Below are 22,311 nucleotides of genomic sequence, written 5' to 3'. Positions count from 1 at the left end.
TGTACCTGTCTAACCTCTGCCCCTTAGCTAGAGGGAAACTCAAGAAGGTCAGATGTGGCTCCTCCGTGTCCTTTTTGTAGTTCCTCACATTTGATGGTTGGTTTGGTCAGAGTTGCTAGCAAATGCTTGGAGTAGAGTGAGCTTGGCAAAGCCTTAAGTAATGCAAATCTGTATTGGGTGGACAGGGGAGAGATTAATTAATTTTGTGCTACTCTTTGCCTGCCGAGGAGCCCTTGTTGCATAGTGGGTACATGTCAGGGACTGTCCTGAAAAAACAAATACGTCTTTCTATAAAACCTCGATGTTGGTTTGCCCCACTTGGCTAGTTTTTCTAATTTGTGAGAGGTGGAAAATTAGGGAATGATGTTGAGGAGAGGAATAGAGGCGCTTAGTGGATAATTGTTGCCTAATGGGAATAAAGTACACTTAGATTAAAAAACCAAAACTAGAAAGCCTGGAAATACGCATATGCAATCAAGTGATGAGAGGCCATGGTGATGAAAGCTACTTTTTTAATAAAAATTTTCATTCATTTTAATATAGCTAAAACATTCTCATGTCAATGTGTTATCAATGTAAAAATATTAGTAAGAAAATTTTTTAAAATTTATTTGATCTTTTAAAAGTTTATTTTGGCAAAATAGAATGAACAAAACTTAATAGAAAGAATTAGTACATGATTTAGAGACTTGAAAAGTAAAATCCTTGTTCAAATAGAGATACTATTTATTTAAATGAACTATTTTTTAAATCATTTTATTGGGGGCTCTTAGAACTCTTATCACAATCCATACATCAATTAAATCAGGCATATTTTTATATATGTTGCCTTCATTCTTTTGTAGACACTTACTTTCTATTGAGCCCTTGGTATCAGTTCCTCTTTTTTCCCTTCTACACTCTAAATTATTTTTATGTACTAGACACTTTGGTCAGCATGTGTACTAATTCTTGTAATTCTAGGGTAATACCATGAAGCAGATATCTTATTATCTTCATTTTATAAAAGAAACTAAGATCTAGAAAAAATGGATGATTTTAATAATAAATTATAATAGCACTTATATTATTGATTTTACCTCATAGCAATATCCTTACTGCAATTTTAGTACCAAAAAGAAGAAACCTTGATTTTGTTTTAGTTTTTGCTTATTTGTTTGTTGTTTTAGAAACCCTGGTGGTGTACTGTGCTTTGGGCCCCTAACCACAAGGTCAGCAGTTCTAAGCCCCCAGGTGCACTAAGGGAGAAGGATGAGGCTTTCTGTTCCCTTAAAGAGCGACAGTCGTGGAAACATACGGAGGCAGTTCTACCCTCTCCTATAGAATCATTGTGAGTTGGGATTGACTTGCTGGCCATACATTTCAGTATGTATTTTCTCACAGCTATGGAGTCATTGTTGACTCATAGTGATCCCCTGCGGTTTTCTAAGATTGCAATTTTATTTTATATTATATATATTTTATTTTTTAAATCATTTTATTGCGGGTTTGTACAATGCCTATCACAATCCGTACATCCATCCATTGGGTCAAGCACATTTATACATTTGTTGCCATCATCATTCTCAAAACATTTGCTTTCTACTTGAGCTGTTGACATCAGTTAAAATTGCAATTTTTTGTAGAAGTAGAAAACCCAGTCTTTCCCCTGCAGTTTGTGTTTTAGACCTGGCTAAGGGGGCTGTGCTGTGCCTAAAACAGTGATTTAAAAAAATCCTCTGACTCTTTATCTTAATGGTGTAGTAGTTACTCATTGGGCTGCTAACACCAAGGTCAGAGGTTCAAAACCATCCACCACTCCTCAGGAGAAAATGTCTCAGAAACCCATTGGGGCAGTTCTCCCCTACCCTGCAGGGTTGCTATGAAGAGTAGGCAGTATCATCTCAATCTAACCAATTTGAGAAGGTTGTGGAGGGAAATGACTGTAGTTTGTAATATTAACCACAGAAAATACTATAAAGGAAATTTGCTGAGAGTGAAGGAAAAAAAGAGTGGTAATCAATCTTACCTTTCTAGAAAGAGATGATTTCCAGTGGATTTCTAAGAGTTGACCATATTTACTATGTTGGTATTGTGTAGGCCCTTTTCCAAGTCAATTCCAGGGACTCGAAATGACAGTAGGAAAATACCCAGGGCTGTGGATGAAGGAGGAATAGCCCAGCCTATTGGGATAGGATGTTCTCTGAGGGGTTACCTGATTTGGCACCTACATGAGGGTGTCTTCGTTATCTAGTGCTGCTGTAACAGAAATACCAAGTAGGTGGCATTAACAGGTTTACTTTCCCACAGTTTACAAAACTAGAGGTGTGAATACAAGGTGCCAGCTTGAAGGAAAGGCTTTCTGTTGGTTTTGGAGGAAGATTCTGGTCATTTCAGTATCTGTCTCCTGGTTCCTTGGTGATCTTATACATATGTATATATACATACATAGATATACACACATATATGCATATATTATATATATAATTTTATTGGGGGCTCGCACAACTCTTACCACAATCCATACATACATCCATTGTGTCAAGCACTTTTGTACATTTGTTTCCCTCATCATTCTCAAAACATTTGCTTTCTACTTGAGTCCTTGGTATCAGCTTCTCATTTTTGCCCTTCCTTCCCAGTCACCGCTCCCCCATGAACCCTTGATAATTTATAAATTATTATTATTTTGTCATATCTTACACTGTCTGATGTCTCCTTCCACCCACTTCTCTACTGTCTGTCCCCCAAGAGAAGGTTATATGTAAATCCTTGTAATCTGTTCCCTCTTTCTCATTCAACTTCTCTCCACCCTCTTGGTATCACCACTGTCACCACTGGTCCTGAGGGAGTCATCTGTCCTGAATTCCTGTGTTTACACTTCTTATCTTTACCAGTGTACTTCCTCCGGTTCAGCAGGATTTGTGAGGTAGAACTGGGTTCATGATAGTGGGGGGAGGAAACATTCAAGAACTAGAGGAAATTTGTATGTTTCATAGTTGCTACACTGTACCCTGACTGGCTCATCTCCTCCCCGTGGCCCTTCTGCAAGGGATGCCCAATTTTCCACAGATGGTCCTTGGGTCCCCACTCTGCACTCCCCCTCATTCACAATGCTATGATTATTATTTTTTTTTTTGGTCTTTGATGCCTGATAACACCTTCGACACCTTGTGGTCTCACAGGCTGTTGTGCTTCTTCCATATGGACTTTGTTGTTTCTCAGTTAGATAGCCCCTTGTTTATCTTCCAGCCGATAGGACCCCAGACTCTATATCCTTTGATAGCCAGGCACCATCAGCTTTCTTCACCACATTTGCTTATGCACTCGCTGTGTCTTCAGTGATTGTGTTTTGATAGGCTGTTGTGTTTCTTCCATGTGGGCTTTGTTGTTTCTCGGCTACTTGGCTTTCTGTTTGTCTTCAAGTCTTTAAGACCCCAGATGCTATATCTTTTGATAGCCAGGCACCATCAGCTTTCTTCACCACATTTGCTTATGCACCCGCTCTGTCTTCAGCGATTGAGTCCAGACAGACTGGTATGCTTCTTTCATGTGGGTTTTGTTGTTTCTCAGCTAGATGGCTGCTTGTTTATCTTCAGCCTTTAAGAACTCAGATGCTATATCTTTTGATAGCCGGACACCATCAGCTTTCTTCACCATATTTGCTTGTGCACCCGTTGTCTTCAGCGATCGTGCCAGGAAGGTGAGGATCTCAGACTGCTGAATTGTTATAACAAAGTGTTCTTGTGTTCAGGGGGTACTTGAGTAGGGGCCCAATGTCCATCTGTTTCCTTAATAATAAACCTATGAATATATGTCCATAGATCTATGTCCCCCTCATCATATATAAATATATTTACATCTATATGTTCCTGCATTTAGATCTATATAACTGCCCTTTGCCTCCTATTTCTTTCCTCTATTTCTTTGTACTTTCCTCTTGTCCCACTATCATGTCCAGCCTTCATTTGGGTCTCAGGAATTCCTCTTGGTTACATTGTCCTTTATCCAGCCCTGTCCTTGGCAATCTTTATGTTGCATGTCACCTCTCTTCCTTTATCTCTGCTTCTTTTCCTTGCTTGCTTAATCTGTTTTATATCATAAAATAGATTCATTTAAGGTATACATCTGTCTCATTAATTTAACAATAACAACCAAGCCCAAATGGGATTATAACCCTAGGCAGAAGCTAAGCTTTGTAACACATATTTTGGGGGGCATACCAATTAAATGGCTATCTCATAAGTCTGCACTGTAAACTCTAAAGACCCATGTGTTGAGTCAGTTAAACAAAGTTTTCAGTTACCACATTACCCACCAGGGCTAAGTCATCATGTGTGTTTTGGAAGTATGTTGTTTTCAAAGTCAATATTAAATTTTCTGCTGGCTGACATACTGAGAGCATTGTGCTCAGTGTTTGGTAGTGTCCAAGACAATGGGGATTGGTGACTGTGGACACACGAATGTGAGGCTTCACCCTGCTCACCACAGCATTCTTTCTTACTTTCTCTGAGGCCTGAGGCAAGGTTTCGGAATTAGAGCCTGGCACTCATCAGTACCGGAGTCTAAATTTACATGTTATTCTGGATTCCAGATTACTTCTCGAGAAAGATGATTGAGAGGCATACCGTGGAGAATAATTTTAAAACCTGGGCTATTTTAAGAGAAATCCACCCCATGTCATCAAGCTCATTCGGGCTCACAGCAACCCTGTAGGACAGAGTGGAGCTACTCCCTTGCCTTTCCAAGGCTGCGACCTTTGGAGAAGTAGATTGCAACACCTTTTCCTCACAGTTTGAACCATCAGCAGCTCCGGTTAACAGCTAAGCACTCATGCGCTGTGTTACTAGGGCTTCTTAAAAGAGAAATTAGACTAGAATACCTCTTTAAAAGAATATTTTTACAGTTTTTGGTAGGTTATGGGGAGGTTACAATATTTTCAGAGACTAGAACCAAGGTCTATAGGTCGAAGTTATGATAAAGTAGATAGTTGTCCAACCTAAGGAAGAGCTTCCACTAGTGGGAAGGGAATGTTCAATAATTTCCCACATGAGGAAATGGGTTCTCAGTCCTGAAAGTGCCTGTGATGTTATATGGAGATTCTTCTTCAGGATAGGCTATTAGAGCAAAAGAATTCTAAGATCCTTGTAAAAAATAATAAGAACAGGTATAGTAGGCTGACATCTGTCTGGCCATCAGTTCCAGTCTTAGCCCTTTCCCTAAGTCCTCAGAAGAGGGCCTCTCAGCCCAGAGAGTCAGCACTGTCGGTGGGGAGCTGTTCCCTCATCAGGGGTAGTGAACACTCTATGTTGTGGCCCAACTAAACTTTTTCTCCCCCACTCAAGAGTTTTCTACGAATATCTTTTTTGTTTCTAAAGCTCTGCTTTACTATTACTATTTAACTTTTGCAATTATTATACACAAGTTTATTTAGCCATTTATTTACTGGCCGACAAGTTATTTCAAGGTTTTCATTCTTACCTACCATGTGATCATGAACACCTTTGAATGTTCCTCCTTGTATTTCTCTGTCATAGCTAAGAGTTTTTAGCTGCTTGCAGTTAAGGAGTGGAAACTTTTTATCAAGTGCAATTTCCTTCTCGAAGGCAGGGAAGTCATTGTGGATGGCGAGCTGCAGAATCCAGACATTTTTGGGTGGCATTACTGGAAACAAAACAGGAATGCTGACCATGTTCTTTTGCAGAGCCACAGAAGCTTGTTGTGTTCCTAACTGCTCAAGCATATAAATCCATCCCGCCACCTGACACATTTGTTTGTTTGATCTGGCTTGGGGCCTTTTGTTTTTTCCTCTGGCAGCACCTAGCGGAGTGGTAGTACACACTGAACCTCGGGTATATAACTGTAGCTCCTCTTGTGACACCCAAGGGAGGCAAGGAAAAGCTGCGTTTCCCAGAGTGCAACAGGAAGACCACCTGCAGCCTATTTCCTGGGGCCTTGCTTAATAAAGACCCCTGGGCCTACCCTCAGAGCTGCTGAATCGGAATCTCCAGCATCAAGGTTCCCATCAAGAAGTACACCAATTCACCTCACACCCCTAGTTTGAAAGAACCCGTGTACATTGAGAATCACCGTTTTAAAGCAGCCACATTGATCTCATCAGCTCAGATGCATCCCTAACTGCCAAGACTACAGCACAGGGGAAAGTGCGTCAGTGTGAAAAAATTGTTGCTGATGAGAAGAGGAAACTTTCTTTTGCTACATTATGAATATGTTTAGATGAGTAGAAAAGCTGAAAATATAGCTTCAAAATCGTTTAAAATAACATCAAAGCCATTTTGGGGTGGATTTACATAACTTCTGGTATCACCTACTGATGTACATCATTACTAAGCCAACCTTTATTACTTATTAGCTGGGTATGAATTTTGCCCTTTGTTAAAATCTGCTAATTACATAAACTATTTTAGAAATGCCTTATCTATCTATTTTCATTTCCCCAGGCTGCTCTTTATGGATGTGGTTGCTGGGCTGAAAACACTGGAGCTCATAATCCCTACTCTACAGCTGTGAGTACCTCAGGTATTTGATGCTTTCATGACCATTTTTCATAACTTCAGTCTTGTAGGGTATTTAATATTTAAAATTAATGACCATTTTATGCAAATTTGTCAGCACGCACTGAAAGACTGCAGCCTTTAGGCCTGATTACAACTCAATTTAAAGGAATCCAAAATTCTCACACCTGGACCAGTAGATATATCTTGATAAACTGAGAAAAGATCAAAGACAAGAATTTCATTTTGCTAGTATCCATAGTCAATGATCACAGTAGCCAAAGTTGAAAAAGCAAATGATGTATTACATTGGGTAAATCTCCTGCATAAACCAGTTTAACGTGTTGAAGAGCCAGGTTGTCACTTTGCAGACTAAGGTGCGCCTGAGCCAGGTCATGGTATTTTCAATTACTTCATATGGATATAAACGTTGGGAATTGAATAAGGAATACCAAAGAAGAATTGATGCATTTGAATTAAGGTGCTGACTATGAATATTTAAAGTACTGCCAGAGAACAAACAAATCCATCTTAGAAGAAGTACGGCTCAAATGCTCCTTAGAAACAAGGGGATTGAGAGTGATCGCACACACGCTGCACATGTTTTCAGGAGAGTGCAGCCCCTGGAAAAGGACCTCGTGATTGGTAGAGCGGGTCAGCACAACAGAGGAATACTGTCCAGGAGGTGGATGACACGGCGACTTCAAAATGAAGCCGCGATAGTGATGAGGGCTCAGGGTGGGTAATGTTTTGTTCTCACTGCCGTCTTGTCTATTTTGACTCATAGGGATCCTATAGAACGGGTTAGAACTGCACATATGGTTATCCAAGACTGTAATTCTTTACGGGACTACCACCAGGAGTTCTTTGGGAGGAAGGCTGGTCTTTATATTCTTGTAAACAGTTACAGTCTCGGAAACCCATAGGAGGTCACTATGAGTCAGCATCACCAGATAGCAGTGAGACGTAAGTTGAACTAAGAATGTATTTACTTCATGAAGTTGATTTTATTCAGGAGCCTACAGTGGGTAGTTAAAGATAATTGATATTTTTCTCCATTAATACTTGGTATTTCCCTCTTAAATAGCTTCATATGACTAAAGTCATCTGAGTTTTTCAGTTCATGATGTATAGTGGAGACTTTTAACGTAGATTGCTACCATAACCTAACCAGTGCTTATGTTACATCCTTATCAAGTTAACTCTGACCATCATGAGCCCATGAAAGCTGAAAATGATGAAGCGGGTCTCCCCCTCCTCTTTCTGTGGGACTTAATGTGATTATTTTCTTCCTTCCTCTGAGGGCTGTTGTTAGGAGATTGACAATATAAATACATGGTGGAGTTGGCTGACCAAATTGGGAGTAAGGGGGAGCATGGAATTTGGCATTGGTTTGGTCAAAGGATCAAAGATGTGTGTCTTAGGCTATTGCAGAAAATCCAGAGGCCTGGCTTGCATTTTAGGTGAAAATTGAAAGGCACCGGATTAAGAGCGAGTCTCTTCCAAAGCCAGTGAGGCAATTTGGTCATTAGCCCTGAGGAATCAACTCAAGCATCTTTTTCTCATCACTGGATGACAGGGAATGAGTGAAGGTCAAGGAGACTGATGATGTAAACTCTGACTCATGGTCTTGCATGGGGATTTACTTATTAAGAAAGATAGCAGAGCAGAGTAGTAAGAGCTGTCAAACATTTGGAGAGTTGTACAGAGTCTGCCCCCTACTAGTTGTGGGACTTGGACAAAGCAATATTTTTAAAATGGATAATAATATCTGCCATTCCTGAGAGGATTGATGAGTTAACATATAAAAGGCACTTAATGCAGTTCATGATGTAGAGTAGGGGCTTAATACCTATTGTATTTCATTGCTTTTAAGTTACCTACTACAAGGTGTAGTACTGTTTTTATTCCAACAAGAAAGGAGAGTGCATTTGAATTCATTTGAATTATAGAACTAGTGAAGAAAATTTAAAGTGCCATGGACCACCAAAAGAATGAACAAATTGTTTTGGAAATAGTGCAGCCAGAATGCTCCTTAGAGCAGCGGTTCTCAACTTGTGGTCATGACCCCTTTTGGGGTTGAACAACCCTTTCACAGGGGTCACCTGATTTATAACAGTAGCAAGATTACAGTTATGAAGTAGTAATGAAAATAATTGTATGATTGGGGGTCCCCACAACATGAGGAACTGTGTGAAAGGGTCGTGGCATGAGGAAGGTTGAGAACCACTGCCTTCGAGGCAAGGCTCACGAGGCTTCACCTCTTGTACTTTGGACATGTTTGCAGGAGGGACCAGTCCCTGGAGAAGGGCATCATGTGGAGTACAGTGGTGGGATCGCTAAAAAGAGGAAGACTTTGGATTGGCACAGTGGCCACACTGATGGATTTAAACTTAACAATTGTGAGGCTGGCAGGGGTCGGGCAGTGTTTCCTTCTGTTCTATTTACGGTTGCTGTGAGTTGGACCCAGCTCAGCTGGAATACTCTGGCTTTAATTCTCCCAAGACAGAGCTATTTGGCCTTTTAGCAGGCCATGGTACTTTCACTATTTTTCTTCAAATGCATCAATCCTTATTCTGCCTTCCTTCATCAGTGTCCAACTTTCATATGCATAGGAGGCAATTGAAAATACCTTATCGCGGAAGAGGTACACCCTAGTTCTTCAAGTACCATCCTTGTTTTTCATTACCCTAAAGAGATCTGTCAGTTAAGCCTCTGGCTGACCCCTCTAGCTACAGACAAGAGACACAAACAACATTAATCTCAGAGAGAAATTATTGTAAACTTGATTATGCTGGATCCAACTAGATACTTGGTTAGCTGACCTCCCTCTTGACCCAACCTGAATTTGTTCTTGACCCGGCTTGAATTTCTTGCCTGTTCCATGATAAAAATTTCTTGCATGACTGTTTAAATATTGATGGTGTTCTTTTCGTTCTTACTCATTATTTGTATTTTTATCTTTGTGTTAATATTATTTTACTCTTGCCATTTTATTTGTTTTTGTTTTATATTGTTTCTGTTAGGTTGTGCAGTTTGTGCAGATGGAATAGATGGATATGGGAGGGGGTATGCCATGGGTGAGGGGAGCAAACAATGAGTCTGGGAGAAGGGAGGGAGCACTAGAACTGATTGTGATTATACATATACAACTCATTTTAAAGGCAATTCAACCATAGAAGTATGTGATTTGTGAGTACTTGATCAAGAAAACCACAAGAGGAAAAAACCAAAAACTTGACCAATGGTTACTTACCATAGATGTAGGGGAATGAATTGTTGCATAGGGACCATTGAGTTGATGCCAATGGTGGTGGAATAATTTGGAAAAGGATATCAATAATGGTTGTACAATATGAAGAGTATTAGTCAATGGCACTGAATTATATAAATAGAAATTGTGGAATTGGGAGAATGTTGCCACAATTATAAAAAAATACATGAATAACAATGAGTACAAGGAAGAAGAAAATGTTCTAGAATTGAATATGGTGACAATTCTTCTAGATATGATTGAATTATTGAATTACATGATATGTGGATGAAATGCTAATAGAAACTATTTCATAAAAAAGAGTTCAGTGCTACAGATTTACCCAATGCAACACATCTTTTGATCTCTTTCTTGATTGCTGCTTCCATGAGCATTGATTGTGGATCCAAACAAGGCAAAATCCGTGAGAAATTCAATCTCTTCTCCATTTATCATGAGGTTTCCTATAGGTCTATCAATGTACTGCTGCACTAATTGTTGGGTGGTTTCATAAACATTTTACTTGAATGCAATATCAATTATATTGTAATAGAATTTGAGAAATATGTTGGCCACTTTTCTTTGGAATGGATACCAATATGGATCTCTTTCTGTCAGTTGGCCAAGTAGCTGTCTTCCAGATTTAATGGCGCAGGCGAGTGAGCGCTTCCACTTCTTCATTAGTTTATTATGACATTTCAATGGGTATTACATGAGTTCCTGTGCCTTGCTTTTGGCTCATGCTTTTAGTGCAGATTGTACTTCTTCCTTCGGCACCATTGGTTCGTGCTCATATGGTACCTTCTGAAATGGTGGGATGTTGACTAGTTCTATTTGGTTCAGTGCCTTTGTGCATTCTTTCCATCTTCTCTTGATGCTTCCTGCATCAGTCAACATTTTGCCCACAGTATCTTTCAACACTGCAAATTGAGCCTTTTTTAAAAAAAGTTCTTTTAGGCTGAATGCACTCTTCCTCTTTGGGTTTTCTAATTCTATTTGTGTGTACGTTGCATTATAGTATTGGACTTTGTCTTGTCACACTGCCTTTTGAAATAGTCTGTTCAGCTCTGACGTCATCGTTTCTTCCATTTGCCTTAGCTACTCAATGATTAACAGCGAGTTTCAGAATCTCTTCCAAGATCCACTTTGATCTTTCTCTCCTTCCTGTCATTTTAATGACCTATTGCATTTTTTAAGAATGATATTCTTGATACCAGTTCTTTTGTCATTAGTATTCATTGTGTTAAATCAGTTCTCATGAAGTTATGGAAATTCAGAGTAGGCAGGTGAGAAGTTGAGAGGCATGTATTTGGACAGGAGCAGAGGATACCTGCAAAGAGTGGCAAAGCTTAATTTTGGGTCTTGAGTGACGGTTTCTAGATGGCCTTCATTGTAAAATTTGTATTTTATCTTTTTGGTATATATTAAGGATCCTTGTGAGTAAAGAAATATTCATACTACTAGAAGATAGATTAAGACAGATTGGTCTGCTATCTCCGAGGTTGTTCTGGAGTGATGAGATACAGACAGTGAGCAGCGAAACTGGTTAGAAAGTTCCAGGCATTGCTAGTGGTCATACCAGGGTAGAATCCCAAAACGTGAGCTACCCCTGCCTCCTTTTTCTGGCATACTGGGTGATGCTATTTCCCGCTTAACATGGCTGACCCTGGGCTTTAGAGTAGCGTCTGGTCATCATGAAAGAGTAAACTTTAATGGCAGTATCATAGTTAACAGGACTTTTAGAGTGGGTCTAGGAGCATCTATTTCAGCTTGAAATAACTTGAGATATAATATGACGGGTTGGGCATAGTGCCATGGGAAATTTTCTGTGAACTATGACTTCTAGATACGAATGTAGATAAAATGCTGTTTATTATTTTAACAGTACATGAGTGCTTGGATTGTTTAAATGTAGAACTGGAGAAGAAATACTGTTCATTTACACATAACTGAGCATAACTACTAGTACATTCTGATGCAGGAATTATTTATCAAGACTATTGCTTTATTAAGTCACTTCATTCTGATGAATGATTACTATATTATTTCTTGCTTTCCAAATAGCTAGAATCACTAAAATAATGTGGAATCCTGAAATATGCTAAAACATTTCCTAAGAAAACAGTTCAGTGTAGTGCTTTGATTGCCATGTGTATGTAATACACGGTAATGGAGGTGGACCTATCCGACCTCCTCTGGTTTCCCTATTGCCACAAGGCACGAGTCAGATAAGCCTCCACTTTCCACCCTCCGTTACTTATTCTGACACCACTCTTCTTCCCACAACACCGGGTTTATGCTGGTGGCCACACAGAATTCACAGACAATCATTACCATTTAAAGGATTTATTTGGGAAGTTAATAGGTTACCACAAGTCAAGTCAAGATCAGCTAACAGTAAGGATACTGTCATTGGTTTCCTCAGCCAGCAGCCAGTCTTTCTCTGGATTTCAGCCTCTCAGCCCCCTGGTAGTTAAAATTCTCTCTGTGGTCCTCAGCCTCTCAGCCACATCATCCCTTTGCTCTTGCCTCCATGAGCCAGGAAGCCAGTCTGCCTGCCTGCCAGTTGGTCACACAGTTTCATAGCTGTGGGCCAGATGAGGAGATGGTACCCCACGACTCGGTGCTGATCCTCTGGCGTGCCATGCCACTGTCTCTGATACATCTGGTCTTGGCAACCGCTGCCACTTTGGACAAAGATCTTGAACATGTTCTTCTGGGGTCCTCTGGGTTTTTCTCTCTGCTACTGTTTCAGAAATGGCTCATCCTTACAGCCAAGGGGGTGGTAACAGAAACCGACCAATCCTCTCTACCAGTAATACACATGCTTCATTTGCATAGCCCCCACTGCTCATTTGGTGGAAGTTATAGCGACTTGGATAGAAGAGCCATATTAAGAAGTTTCACTTCCCTTTTGCGGGTCGGACGAACACGGAACAAGGTGGGGGGGGGGGGCACTGCCACTCCACCGCATGGGCATCTTCACTTTCACTCATGGCATCGCCAAGTCCCGCTTCTGGTACTTTGTGTCACAGTGAAGAAGATGAAGACGTCTTCCAGGAAGATTGTATACTGTTGGCAGGTATTCGAGAAGTCCCCTCTGCGCGTTAAGAACTTTGGCATCTGGTTGCTCTAAGACTCCTGCAGTGGGACCCACAACAGGTACTGGGAGTACCAGGACCTGACCACCGCTGTCACCCAGTGCTACCATGACCTGGGTGCTTGGTACCCCATTCAAATCGTGAAGTTGGAAGAGATTGCGGTCAGCAAGTGTCGCCGGCCTGCAGTCAAGCAGTTCCAGGATTCCAAGATCAACTTCCCGCTGCTCCACCAGGTCCTGGGCGCCAGCACAGGCTTCACCACCAAGAGACCCAACACCTGCTTCTAGGCACAGACCTACCCCCACGCCCCTCCCCGACACGCCTCAAGTCTATGCAAAAAACGCCTCAGGGACCGGCAAAAAAACAACCACCAGAAATTTCACTCCACTATGCCATCCATATATCTTAGAGATATTAAATGAATGATTTTCCTTCTTAATTGTGAAATGACATGTTTATAGAAAAAAATTTAGAAAATGAAACTAGTATTAGTTAATTAATTCATTAATTAATATTAATTAGTATTAGTATTTTTGGAGCTTTTTACTAGAAAACAAAAGTGGGGTACTGTTGGACTTGTGTTATACTGTTTATTCAATATTACATACCAAATACTTTTACCTACCACTAATAGTTTTTAAAATCATTTTAGAAGATATGAAGAATGTCTTTTAAAGAATAAATTAGGTTTTTTGTTTTGTTTTATTTTAGCAATATGTCTTCTAAGTTGCGATTTTAGAGGCTGTTCTTTTGTGTAGATGTAATAAGAGATAATTAAAGACAGTTCTTGTCCTGAAAGGGCATAAAATTTGTTATCTTATTAGATATATAAGAACTTTCTTGCCAGTATAAAGCTATGTTAAATATAATAAAATATGGATATATCAAAAAGCTCGATAGCCCATAATAACCACTCTTCTAAGGAATGTGGAAACCAGTGCTTTGGAAGAGTTGCTTGCTCTCACCTAAGCACACCCTATGGCTTGACCTTTGTTGCTGCCATCAGTACATCTGCCTTCTCTGCATGGCTCCCCCATGCAAATCCCATCAAAGGCACGTGCCTGTAAGTTTAGCATCCCCACTCACACTCCTCAACTCACTGAAATGTCACCAGCACTCTGACCCCCTCAATGGCCCTGCACACCGGGTCTCTCTCTCTGAAAGAGGTTATATATATACTTGTATTATTTTAGTGGATGACGCGAGTCCTAAGATGTTCTTTTGATGTTTATCCACTTTCTGATTTTTTAAAAACCAGATACTTACTTTAATTACTTTGCTGTTGTTTTGCAAAGGAGCAGAGTTCTAATTTTAAAACACAAGGTGAAAGAACTGCTAAAAACAGAAGCCTGAGATCAAGTGATGGGTTAAAATACCAGCGCTATGATCGCTAATGTAATTCTCCCTTTGATTGTTCTCACTTGGAAGAGTGCCTTCCCTTCCTCTTGTAGAGTTACTACCTGCTGTCAGTTGAAGAGGGAGCAAGTTGAGCAGCTCGTCAAAGACTTTCTAAGCTCTCTTCATATGGTTCACAGAAACAGAGCTGGGTTTTCATTTATTCTTTCATTCAACAGGAGTCCCTTTCATGTTTGAAAATTGAAAGCGCATGTTTTTCAGTGTGGAGCGAGGGTGTGTGCCCTCTGGCACACCTGTTTCTAATTTCCTGACTTGAAAGTACAACCCATCAAAAGGAGCAGAAAAACAATTTCTTTCTGACACGCTGTTTGCGGCCCTCACTGGACTGAAGGTCTTCGTGGTTTTGCCCTCCTGGTTCCCTCTGTAAAAGGTTCTTGTTAGAGGCAGAACACGCTCGATGCAAGCAGTGCCTTTTCTAGCACGGGGCCATTTTGGCATTATTTCGTTGTGGTGGTGGTGGTCTTCTTCCACTCTTGAAATGAAATTCATTGTATAAGACACACATAAAGGTCTTCTGTTTTTAAAATATTACATTTTAGCTGGGCAATAGATGGTAAAGGTATTTGTAAGCCGATGAGCTAATCATCCAGGAAGACAGTTTGGTTGCGCATAGGACTCTTAAAATGCCATACTGCTATGCAATAGAAATAAATATCGCCAGGTTTTACTTCAGATTTGTTTGTGCTTTAAAATCTTGCCACTTTAAAGGGTTGGAAGGCACAATCTGTTGACTTTGAGTTTTGTTCATTGATAATTTGTTGCTATAAAAGTTGTACATGACCAAGTCATCGTTTTCTGAGTGAACATAGAATGTTGGCAAGCTTTTATTTAAAAAAACTGATATCCAGGTAATTCAGGGATTTAGCTTTCAGATGCTTGAAATGTGGTTCGTAAAGCCTCCCCCAGACATTTTCATCATAATGTACATGGTTCTTTAGGCAGCAACTTTAATTTAGGCTGCCTGTTTCTAATAATTATTTGGGATAATACTTGCATATTTTCATAAAGAGCTTCCCCAAATGGGTTTAAAAATAATTTGTTTATTAAAACCAAGTCTTCTCAAACTTTAGTATGTCTATGAATCAATTGGGAGATCTTGTTAAAGTGTAAATTATGATCCAGATTGGGGTTGTGGCCTGCGATTTGGTAGGGACCTGGGATTCTGCAGTTTTCACAAGCTTCCAGGTGAGCCAAATGCTCCTGGTCCATGCACCATGCTTTGAATAGAAAGACAACATTTTGATGGCCACAAGCAACAGGACGATTGGCAAAATGGCACTGGCCCCAGCTATGCCTTATATATAGTACCCATCATGTACAATTTGCCAACATCTTCTCTGATTGCCTTTTATAGTGGATCTAAAGTTAAGACCTGGTGTACATCCTTGACTTCAGGGTATCTCTGAAAACATTAAAAAGAGAACTTTCATTGATGCCTTACTGAATACATGTTATAATTCTCATTAGTGAATTACAGCCTGGTGTAATCCACAGTATAACATACCATGTCCAAAGGACACTAGCCATTTTTATTTTGAGAATGTTCATAGCATTAGAAAAATAATTTATTTGTATTTCTATTTTTTGTTTTCTTTAATGAAAATTGAAACTAACTATGGACTAAGTTGTCAAAGATTTTGTCTTGCTGGGATCCACCGTCATGGCTCATGGAAGCAGCAGTCAGGAGGTAAAAGATGTATCGCATTACGTTTATCTGCAGCACGAGACATCTTTAGAGCAATGCTGTTACTTTGAGAGCTGTGGGGCACCTGACCTAAGCCACGGTATTTGCAGTTGCCTCCTCTGCCTGTGAAGTTTGGAAATTGAATAAAGAAGACCTAAGAAAAAGTGATACACTTGACTTGTGGTGCTTGAGAAGAGTATTGGAAGTATGATGGCCTGCTGAAAGGATGAACGTCTGTCTTGGAAGAAGCACGGCCAGAGTGCTCCTTGGAGGCGAGGATGGCGATATGTCATCTTGCATACGTCAAACCTATTGTCAGGAGAGACCAGTGTCTGGAGGAGGACATTATGTTAGGTAAAGTGGAGGGGCAGCAAAAAGGAGGAAGGCCCTCAACCAGATGGATTGACACTGTTGCAGCAACAGTGGACTCAGACATAGGAACAACTGCAAAAAGATGGCGCAGGATCATGCAGTGTTTCGTTCTGGTATGCACAGCGTCTCTATGGATTGGAACGGACTCTATGGAACCTAACAACAACATTGGCTAGCAGAAAACATGGGAGCATGTTTATTTTAAACCTGAGTTGGATATTGAAGAATGAGAGCCTTTAACTACAACTCTACAATGGTATTTTAATGGAGAGTCCCGGCGTCGTGGTCTGGTGGTGTATTGGTTATGCACTGGGCTGCGATCTGCCTGGTTGGTAGTTTGAAACTACCAGCAGCTCCATGGTGAAAGATTGGGCTTTTTACTGCTATAAACAGTTCCAGCCTCAGAAACCCCCAGGCGTCACTATGTGTCAGCATTGACTAGATGGCAGGAAGTTGGTTTTTTGGTGGTGGTGGTGGGAGGGGGAGGGTGTTAAGGTTTGAATCCATCCAGAGGTTCTTAGGAGAAAGATTGAGTGGCATCCTTTAGAAAAACTAGCTGCTGAAAACTATGCAACATAGTCTTCCTGACATACATGTGAGCCCAGGAGTCAGAATCAGTGCAACAACGATTGTATTTTGTAGACATTTTGTATGTTAAGTCTACTTGTACCCACCTGGATGAGAATAGCAGGGCCACTGGGGGAAACAGATTGGGGGAGGGGTGGTTTGGGCTCTTGACTCAGACTTGGTTTTAAATCCTAATGGAGGAAGCAGGTTAGAAGGATATGTCCACTTGTTCCAAGATCAAGACATCTGCAGTTAGGGAAGAGAAACAAAAGTATAGTAGGATTATTGATAGTCTCACCTTGTACCATTACATGTCCAGTTAGTAGCTACTGAATGCTATGGGTATATTTAGTGATGCTAAAGAGTTGTATATGTTTTTCTCTCTCCTCCTTGACCCTAAGAAGAAATATTTTCCTAGTTTGTAACATTTACCTGATAAGTTTTATGAGTTTTAATTTATCATATTTAGTCAATATTTACTAATATTGATGATAGAGTGATAAAGTCATGATTGGATTTTGTTTTGAGGACATGGTGTTAACAAAAAATTTTTTGATTAATATTAAGATAGCTACTAAAATTTATGTCAGAAGACCAAAAAAGATTTGAAGATTTATTGAGCATTTGTTTTGTATATTTCTTCCTGCCCGTAGCTTTATATTTGCTTCTGCTTATGGCCAAATAAATGTAATTTACAGCAATGCTGTTATTGTTAGATGCAGTGCGTTGACTTCAACTCAAAGCATTCTTTTGTACAACAGAGCCAAGCACTGTTTGGTCTCGCACTGTGTTGTGACCATGTCAGAACGCTGTGGCAGCCACCATGTCAGTTCCGCTCACTGAGGTTCTTCCTCATTTTCACCAACCTCCACCATTTCAGGTCCTGCTCTATATTCCAGGTCCTATTCCAGGTACTGGTCTTTCCTTCTAAAATTCCCCAAGTGCTACTTCCTAACTATAATTTTGCTACTGTTAAGAATTGGGCGACACCTGTGGAAGTGTTGTTCTACCCCGTGAAAGGGTCGTGACCCCCAGGTTGAGAACCGCTGCTGTAGATATATCTTTTTTGCGGACAGTGATATCATATTACAGTTCAGACACTACATGTGTGGTGGCCTTTTCCCCCTCCCTTTTTAATACAAAGTTTGGGTGCTTTTTGATGAAAGGCCTAATGGCTTGAAGTTATATAGTGAGTATTTAAATGATATCTGCTGAATGCAATTGAGTAATAGCCCTTTACATATTTCAAAGCACTGTCAAACAAATTCTGATGGCCCAATTACTTCACTTTTTCCCCAGTGGTAACCCAGAGATAGTGCTCATGCTTCATTAAGAACTTTGGAGAATCAGGCCAGAGGATCTGTTTATTGCACAGAAGAGTAATCTGATTTTAATTAACTTTTTAGAAAACCCTGGGCAATTTTATACTTTAATATTACCATAGTAATTAAAGTGCTTTAGATGGCAGGAAACAAAAATTTAACTGAAACTGGCCTCAAAAATGAGAAAATATGATTTCACCTTGGAGACTTTCTAGATGCAAATGGATCCAACCAACACCATTAGTTCACCAGCTTCACTGATGACACATCCCGGCCCCTCTTCTTTCTCTCATTGCTTCACTCTACTATCTTTATTGCTGACCTCAAAGCTGGGAGAAAGATGGCTACAGTAGTACCAGAGCTTTACATTACGACAGAAAAACCTCTCGTGGAAATAAAACGCAATCTCTTTCTGATGTTTTCTAGGAGTTAGGAGTTCTCAGAAGCACTCCAAAATACATCTCTTACTAATGTCGGGTCCATATTCAGAACAGCTTGACACTTGTCATCGTTTCGTCACTAAAGTAACAGCAGCTATCATTTGTTGACCATTTGCTATGGCCAGCCACTGTGCCGCTGTATTTTTTTAATGAGATGCCTGAGGTTCATCATGATCATATATAACTTCTCTGTGCCCGAATTAGCCAAATAAATCCAATGACAGTGGAGAGAGGAGAAAATGAAGAAGAGTGAATAATGTAAGTTTAGTCAGCTATTTCCCTACTCAAAATTATTGGCAAAGTATTTAGAGAGTTAAGAATGTGTGGTTGTCCTTTGTATCTAGCCCAGCCAAAGCCATGCCTTCTTGCAATTGTTTTTGGCTTACAAAATACTCCTTGTGGAAAATGGATGTTTTTGTTTTGAAAAATCAAATGCTGTAGATGCAAAACAAAATAAAACCTCTACCACAAAGTTTGTTTATATCTTCAATTTACTTAAATTGAATAGATGAAATGAGATCTGGCTTTTTTCATATTGTTTATGTTCTGCTATGCTTCTTGGTTCTAGGGCAGGATTTCTGATTCTGTTTGAAATTGTTTCAAGTATCATTTGCAAGATAAATATGGAAATTAATAAAGAGGACATATCACTTCTATTTAGTAGCCACTGTAAAAACCCTCATATGTAGGATGAGTTTTATCACTATTATAAAATATTTTGCATGTATTCCCTCAATCTACTTACTTTTTTTTTAGTTTTGAAGGAAGTAAGATTAACCTTTATAATGTTTAAAATGAGGGGTCATTTGAATATCTTACTCCTTTCCTGTCTTTAAAAAAATATATTTTGTTGTTTTTAGTGAGAATTTACACAGCACATTTTTATACATATTATTCAATGACATTGGATACATTTTTCAAAGTGTCTACATGCTTGTTAATTCTGTCTGGTTGTTCCATTTCCAGTAATCTAGTTTCCCAGCTTTCTTACCTTCTAATCTTTGGTTTAGGGTGACTGCTGAACAGTTAGTTTCATACAGATGATATTTAGATGCAAGGATTTTATTTTGTGAAATAAGGTGTGCCTGACCTAAGCCATGGTACTTTCAGTGACCTCATACACATGTGAAAGTTGGACATCGAATAAGGAAGAACCAACAGATCTGCCTTGGCAGACTTATTATGTGACAAACGTCAGTGTCGCTGGGCTTTTCTCCCTCTAAGAAAAGCTAGGCTTCTCCCAAGTGATTTGCCTCTACAAGAGAGGAAGCCCCACACGTAAGCCAGCAAACCCGACAGTACAGGGAGCAAAGATTTAATAAGCAAAATACGCTTCAATCAAAGCGGGTTGCCTCACAATTTGATGAAGACAACAAGGTCTAAGAGTACAGCACTGAATTTATAGGGATTAGGTGGCAGAACCCCATTCGCTTGCCTCAATCTGTATCCTGCCTTCTCATTGACCCTTTTTCTTGTGTCCCCGGTAGTGCTTAGTCCTGTGCAATGATGGGTCTTGTGAGTCACTGCTTGTGCACGGTGTGCACCTCATTATCATGGGAGGCAGCATTGGGATGGTCGTCTGCACATGACTGATGGAATGGATTATGCGCAGCAAATTGGGGGTGAGTTACCCAGATTGCTAGCTGACCCTGAAAGAAGAAGTAGATCCTGAATGTTTCTTCAAGGCGAGTTTGATGACACTTTGTCTCCAGTATTTTGGACATGTTGTTAGGCAAGACCACTCCCTGGATAAGGACATCATACTTGGTAGAGGGACGGTGAAAAAGAGGAGTTCCCTTGAAGAGATGGATTGACACAGTGGCAACAAGTAGTGTCTTGAACAGAAGAACAATTGTGGGGTTGGCACAAGACCAGACAGTGGTTAGTTCTGTTATACACAGGTTTCTTTGAGTCGAAACCAACTCGATGATAACACACAACATCCACATAGCATTCATGGGGTCCATGATTGTATAGACTCTAGTTGGTTAGCCTCGGTGCGTAGTGGTTATGTGTTGGGTCGTTAACTGCAAGGTCAATAGTCTCAGAAACTCAGTCAGTTCCATCCTATCTGATGGGGTCACCATGAGTCCAAAGAAACTCGAGGGCAGTAAGTTTGGTTTTTGATTATTTAGCTAAAGGTCACCTCAGGGCAAGTTTCAGTTCAGAGTTTAAACAGTAACACAGGACAACAATTTTATGGAGTCCTCTAGTCCCAACCACCCCAGTAAGTCTGAACTTTTAAAGAATTTGAGCCCCTTTCCACAGTTTTCTCATGTTCTCTCAGGAGACAGAGGGCCTGCATAGAGAAGGGTGGGGAGTGATTGCCAGCATCATCTAATGCTTCTTGTCACAGTGTATATCTGGATATGGTTTATGCAGAGGGTCAGCGTTGTAGATGGATACCTCCTCTGAATCGTTGAATTTCTTATTTTTCTGAGTGAATATAGACAATAGCTGTATCTCAGATGGCTGCCTACAAACTTTTAAGACCCCAGATACTATCCAGCAAACTAGGATGTAGAACATACAGTTGTATGAGATTTATTAAGCCAATTGATAGAATTGTCCTATGAGACTGCTTTATAGCTCAGAAAGAAAACCAGATACATGTGATATTTGTGTATGCCTGAGAAAAATATCTATAACTGTGCTCTCTCTGGAGTTTATTCAAATATAATGCATGCACCCACATACCTATAAATACGTATGAGGGGTACTCCCCCAAAACAGAATGGAACTGGGCAGAATGAAGCTTTGGTAGTATTCATTTTTTCCCACTAGGGGAGCATCAAGCAACTCTCTCTGAGTTAGTGGACCCAGTGACATTGCCTGGGAAGGTTCTCTTTTGTCACAGTGAAAGCAGCTTCATTCAAACTTCATGCTGCTATGAAATTTTGTTTCCTGCTTGAGAAAAATGCCACAGAAAAGTGCCATTGTGATGTTGAACATACCTAACAAGGAGAACACTATGGAAAAATGTCAGGTGTATGAGTAGTTTCCTCATATCAAAAGAAGTGAATTGTCGATTGATGACAAACCTCTTTCTGAACACTGTCAACATCCTGAATGGACGAGAATGTCAACTCGTAGTGCATTTGGAGTTCATTCCACCAGGTCAGACTGTTAATCAAGCTTTCTATTCAGAGACTCTGAAAAGATTGAGTGACAGTGTATGACAAAGAAAAAGGTCTGATTTATGGCAGACAGGAGACTGGTGTTGCCACCATGACAGTGCACCTGTTCACACAGCCATGTTGATGTGCCAGTGTTTGACAAAAAAACAGCATGTCTCTCTGGCCTCATTCACCTTACTCGCCTGACCTCACTCCGTGCAACTTCTTTTTATTTACCCAAAAGAGGGACATGAAAGAATACCAATTTGAGACTTAAAATAGGTGAAGAAAGAAAAATGAGGAGGTGCTGTCAGCCACCCAAACAGACGAGCTTACAAAATATTTCCAAGAATGGAATCACAGATTTGACAAATGTGTTCAGTGTAATAGAGAGTACTTTGATGGCGATAAGGTTGTTCTGTAAAAAAATTTAAATACATAGCTTTGGGAAAAATTCCCAGTTTTTTTGGGTGGGGGATACTCCCTTGTATACTGTGATTTTGTTGTGTGCATTTTTTTCTTATGAAAACATACCAACATGAATAC

General features: G+C 40.1%; 1 protein-coding gene across 1 annotated transcript in view; it reads left to right on the top strand.

The window, feature by feature from the left end:
- TASP1 (taspase 1) overlaps positions 1-22,311 on the top strand; it is a 312,710-nt gene that overhangs the window by 162,823 nt on the left and 127,576 nt on the right. The window contains exon 10 of the mRNA XM_075564008.1: positions 6,441-6,519. Within this exon, the coding sequence (XP_075420123.1) occupies positions 6,441-6,519 (79 nt within the window). The remainder of the gene's footprint in view (positions 1-6,440; positions 6,520-22,311) is intronic.

The sequence above is a fragment of the Tenrec ecaudatus genome, chromosome 12, assembly GCF_050624435.1.
Source record: "Tenrec ecaudatus isolate mTenEca1 chromosome 12, mTenEca1.hap1, whole genome shotgun sequence".
Classification (NCBI taxonomy): domain Eukaryota; kingdom Metazoa; phylum Chordata; class Mammalia; order Afrosoricida; family Tenrecidae; genus Tenrec; species Tenrec ecaudatus.
Note: the sequence above shows the minus strand (reverse complement) of the source record. Positions and strands in the feature narration are given on the sequence as shown.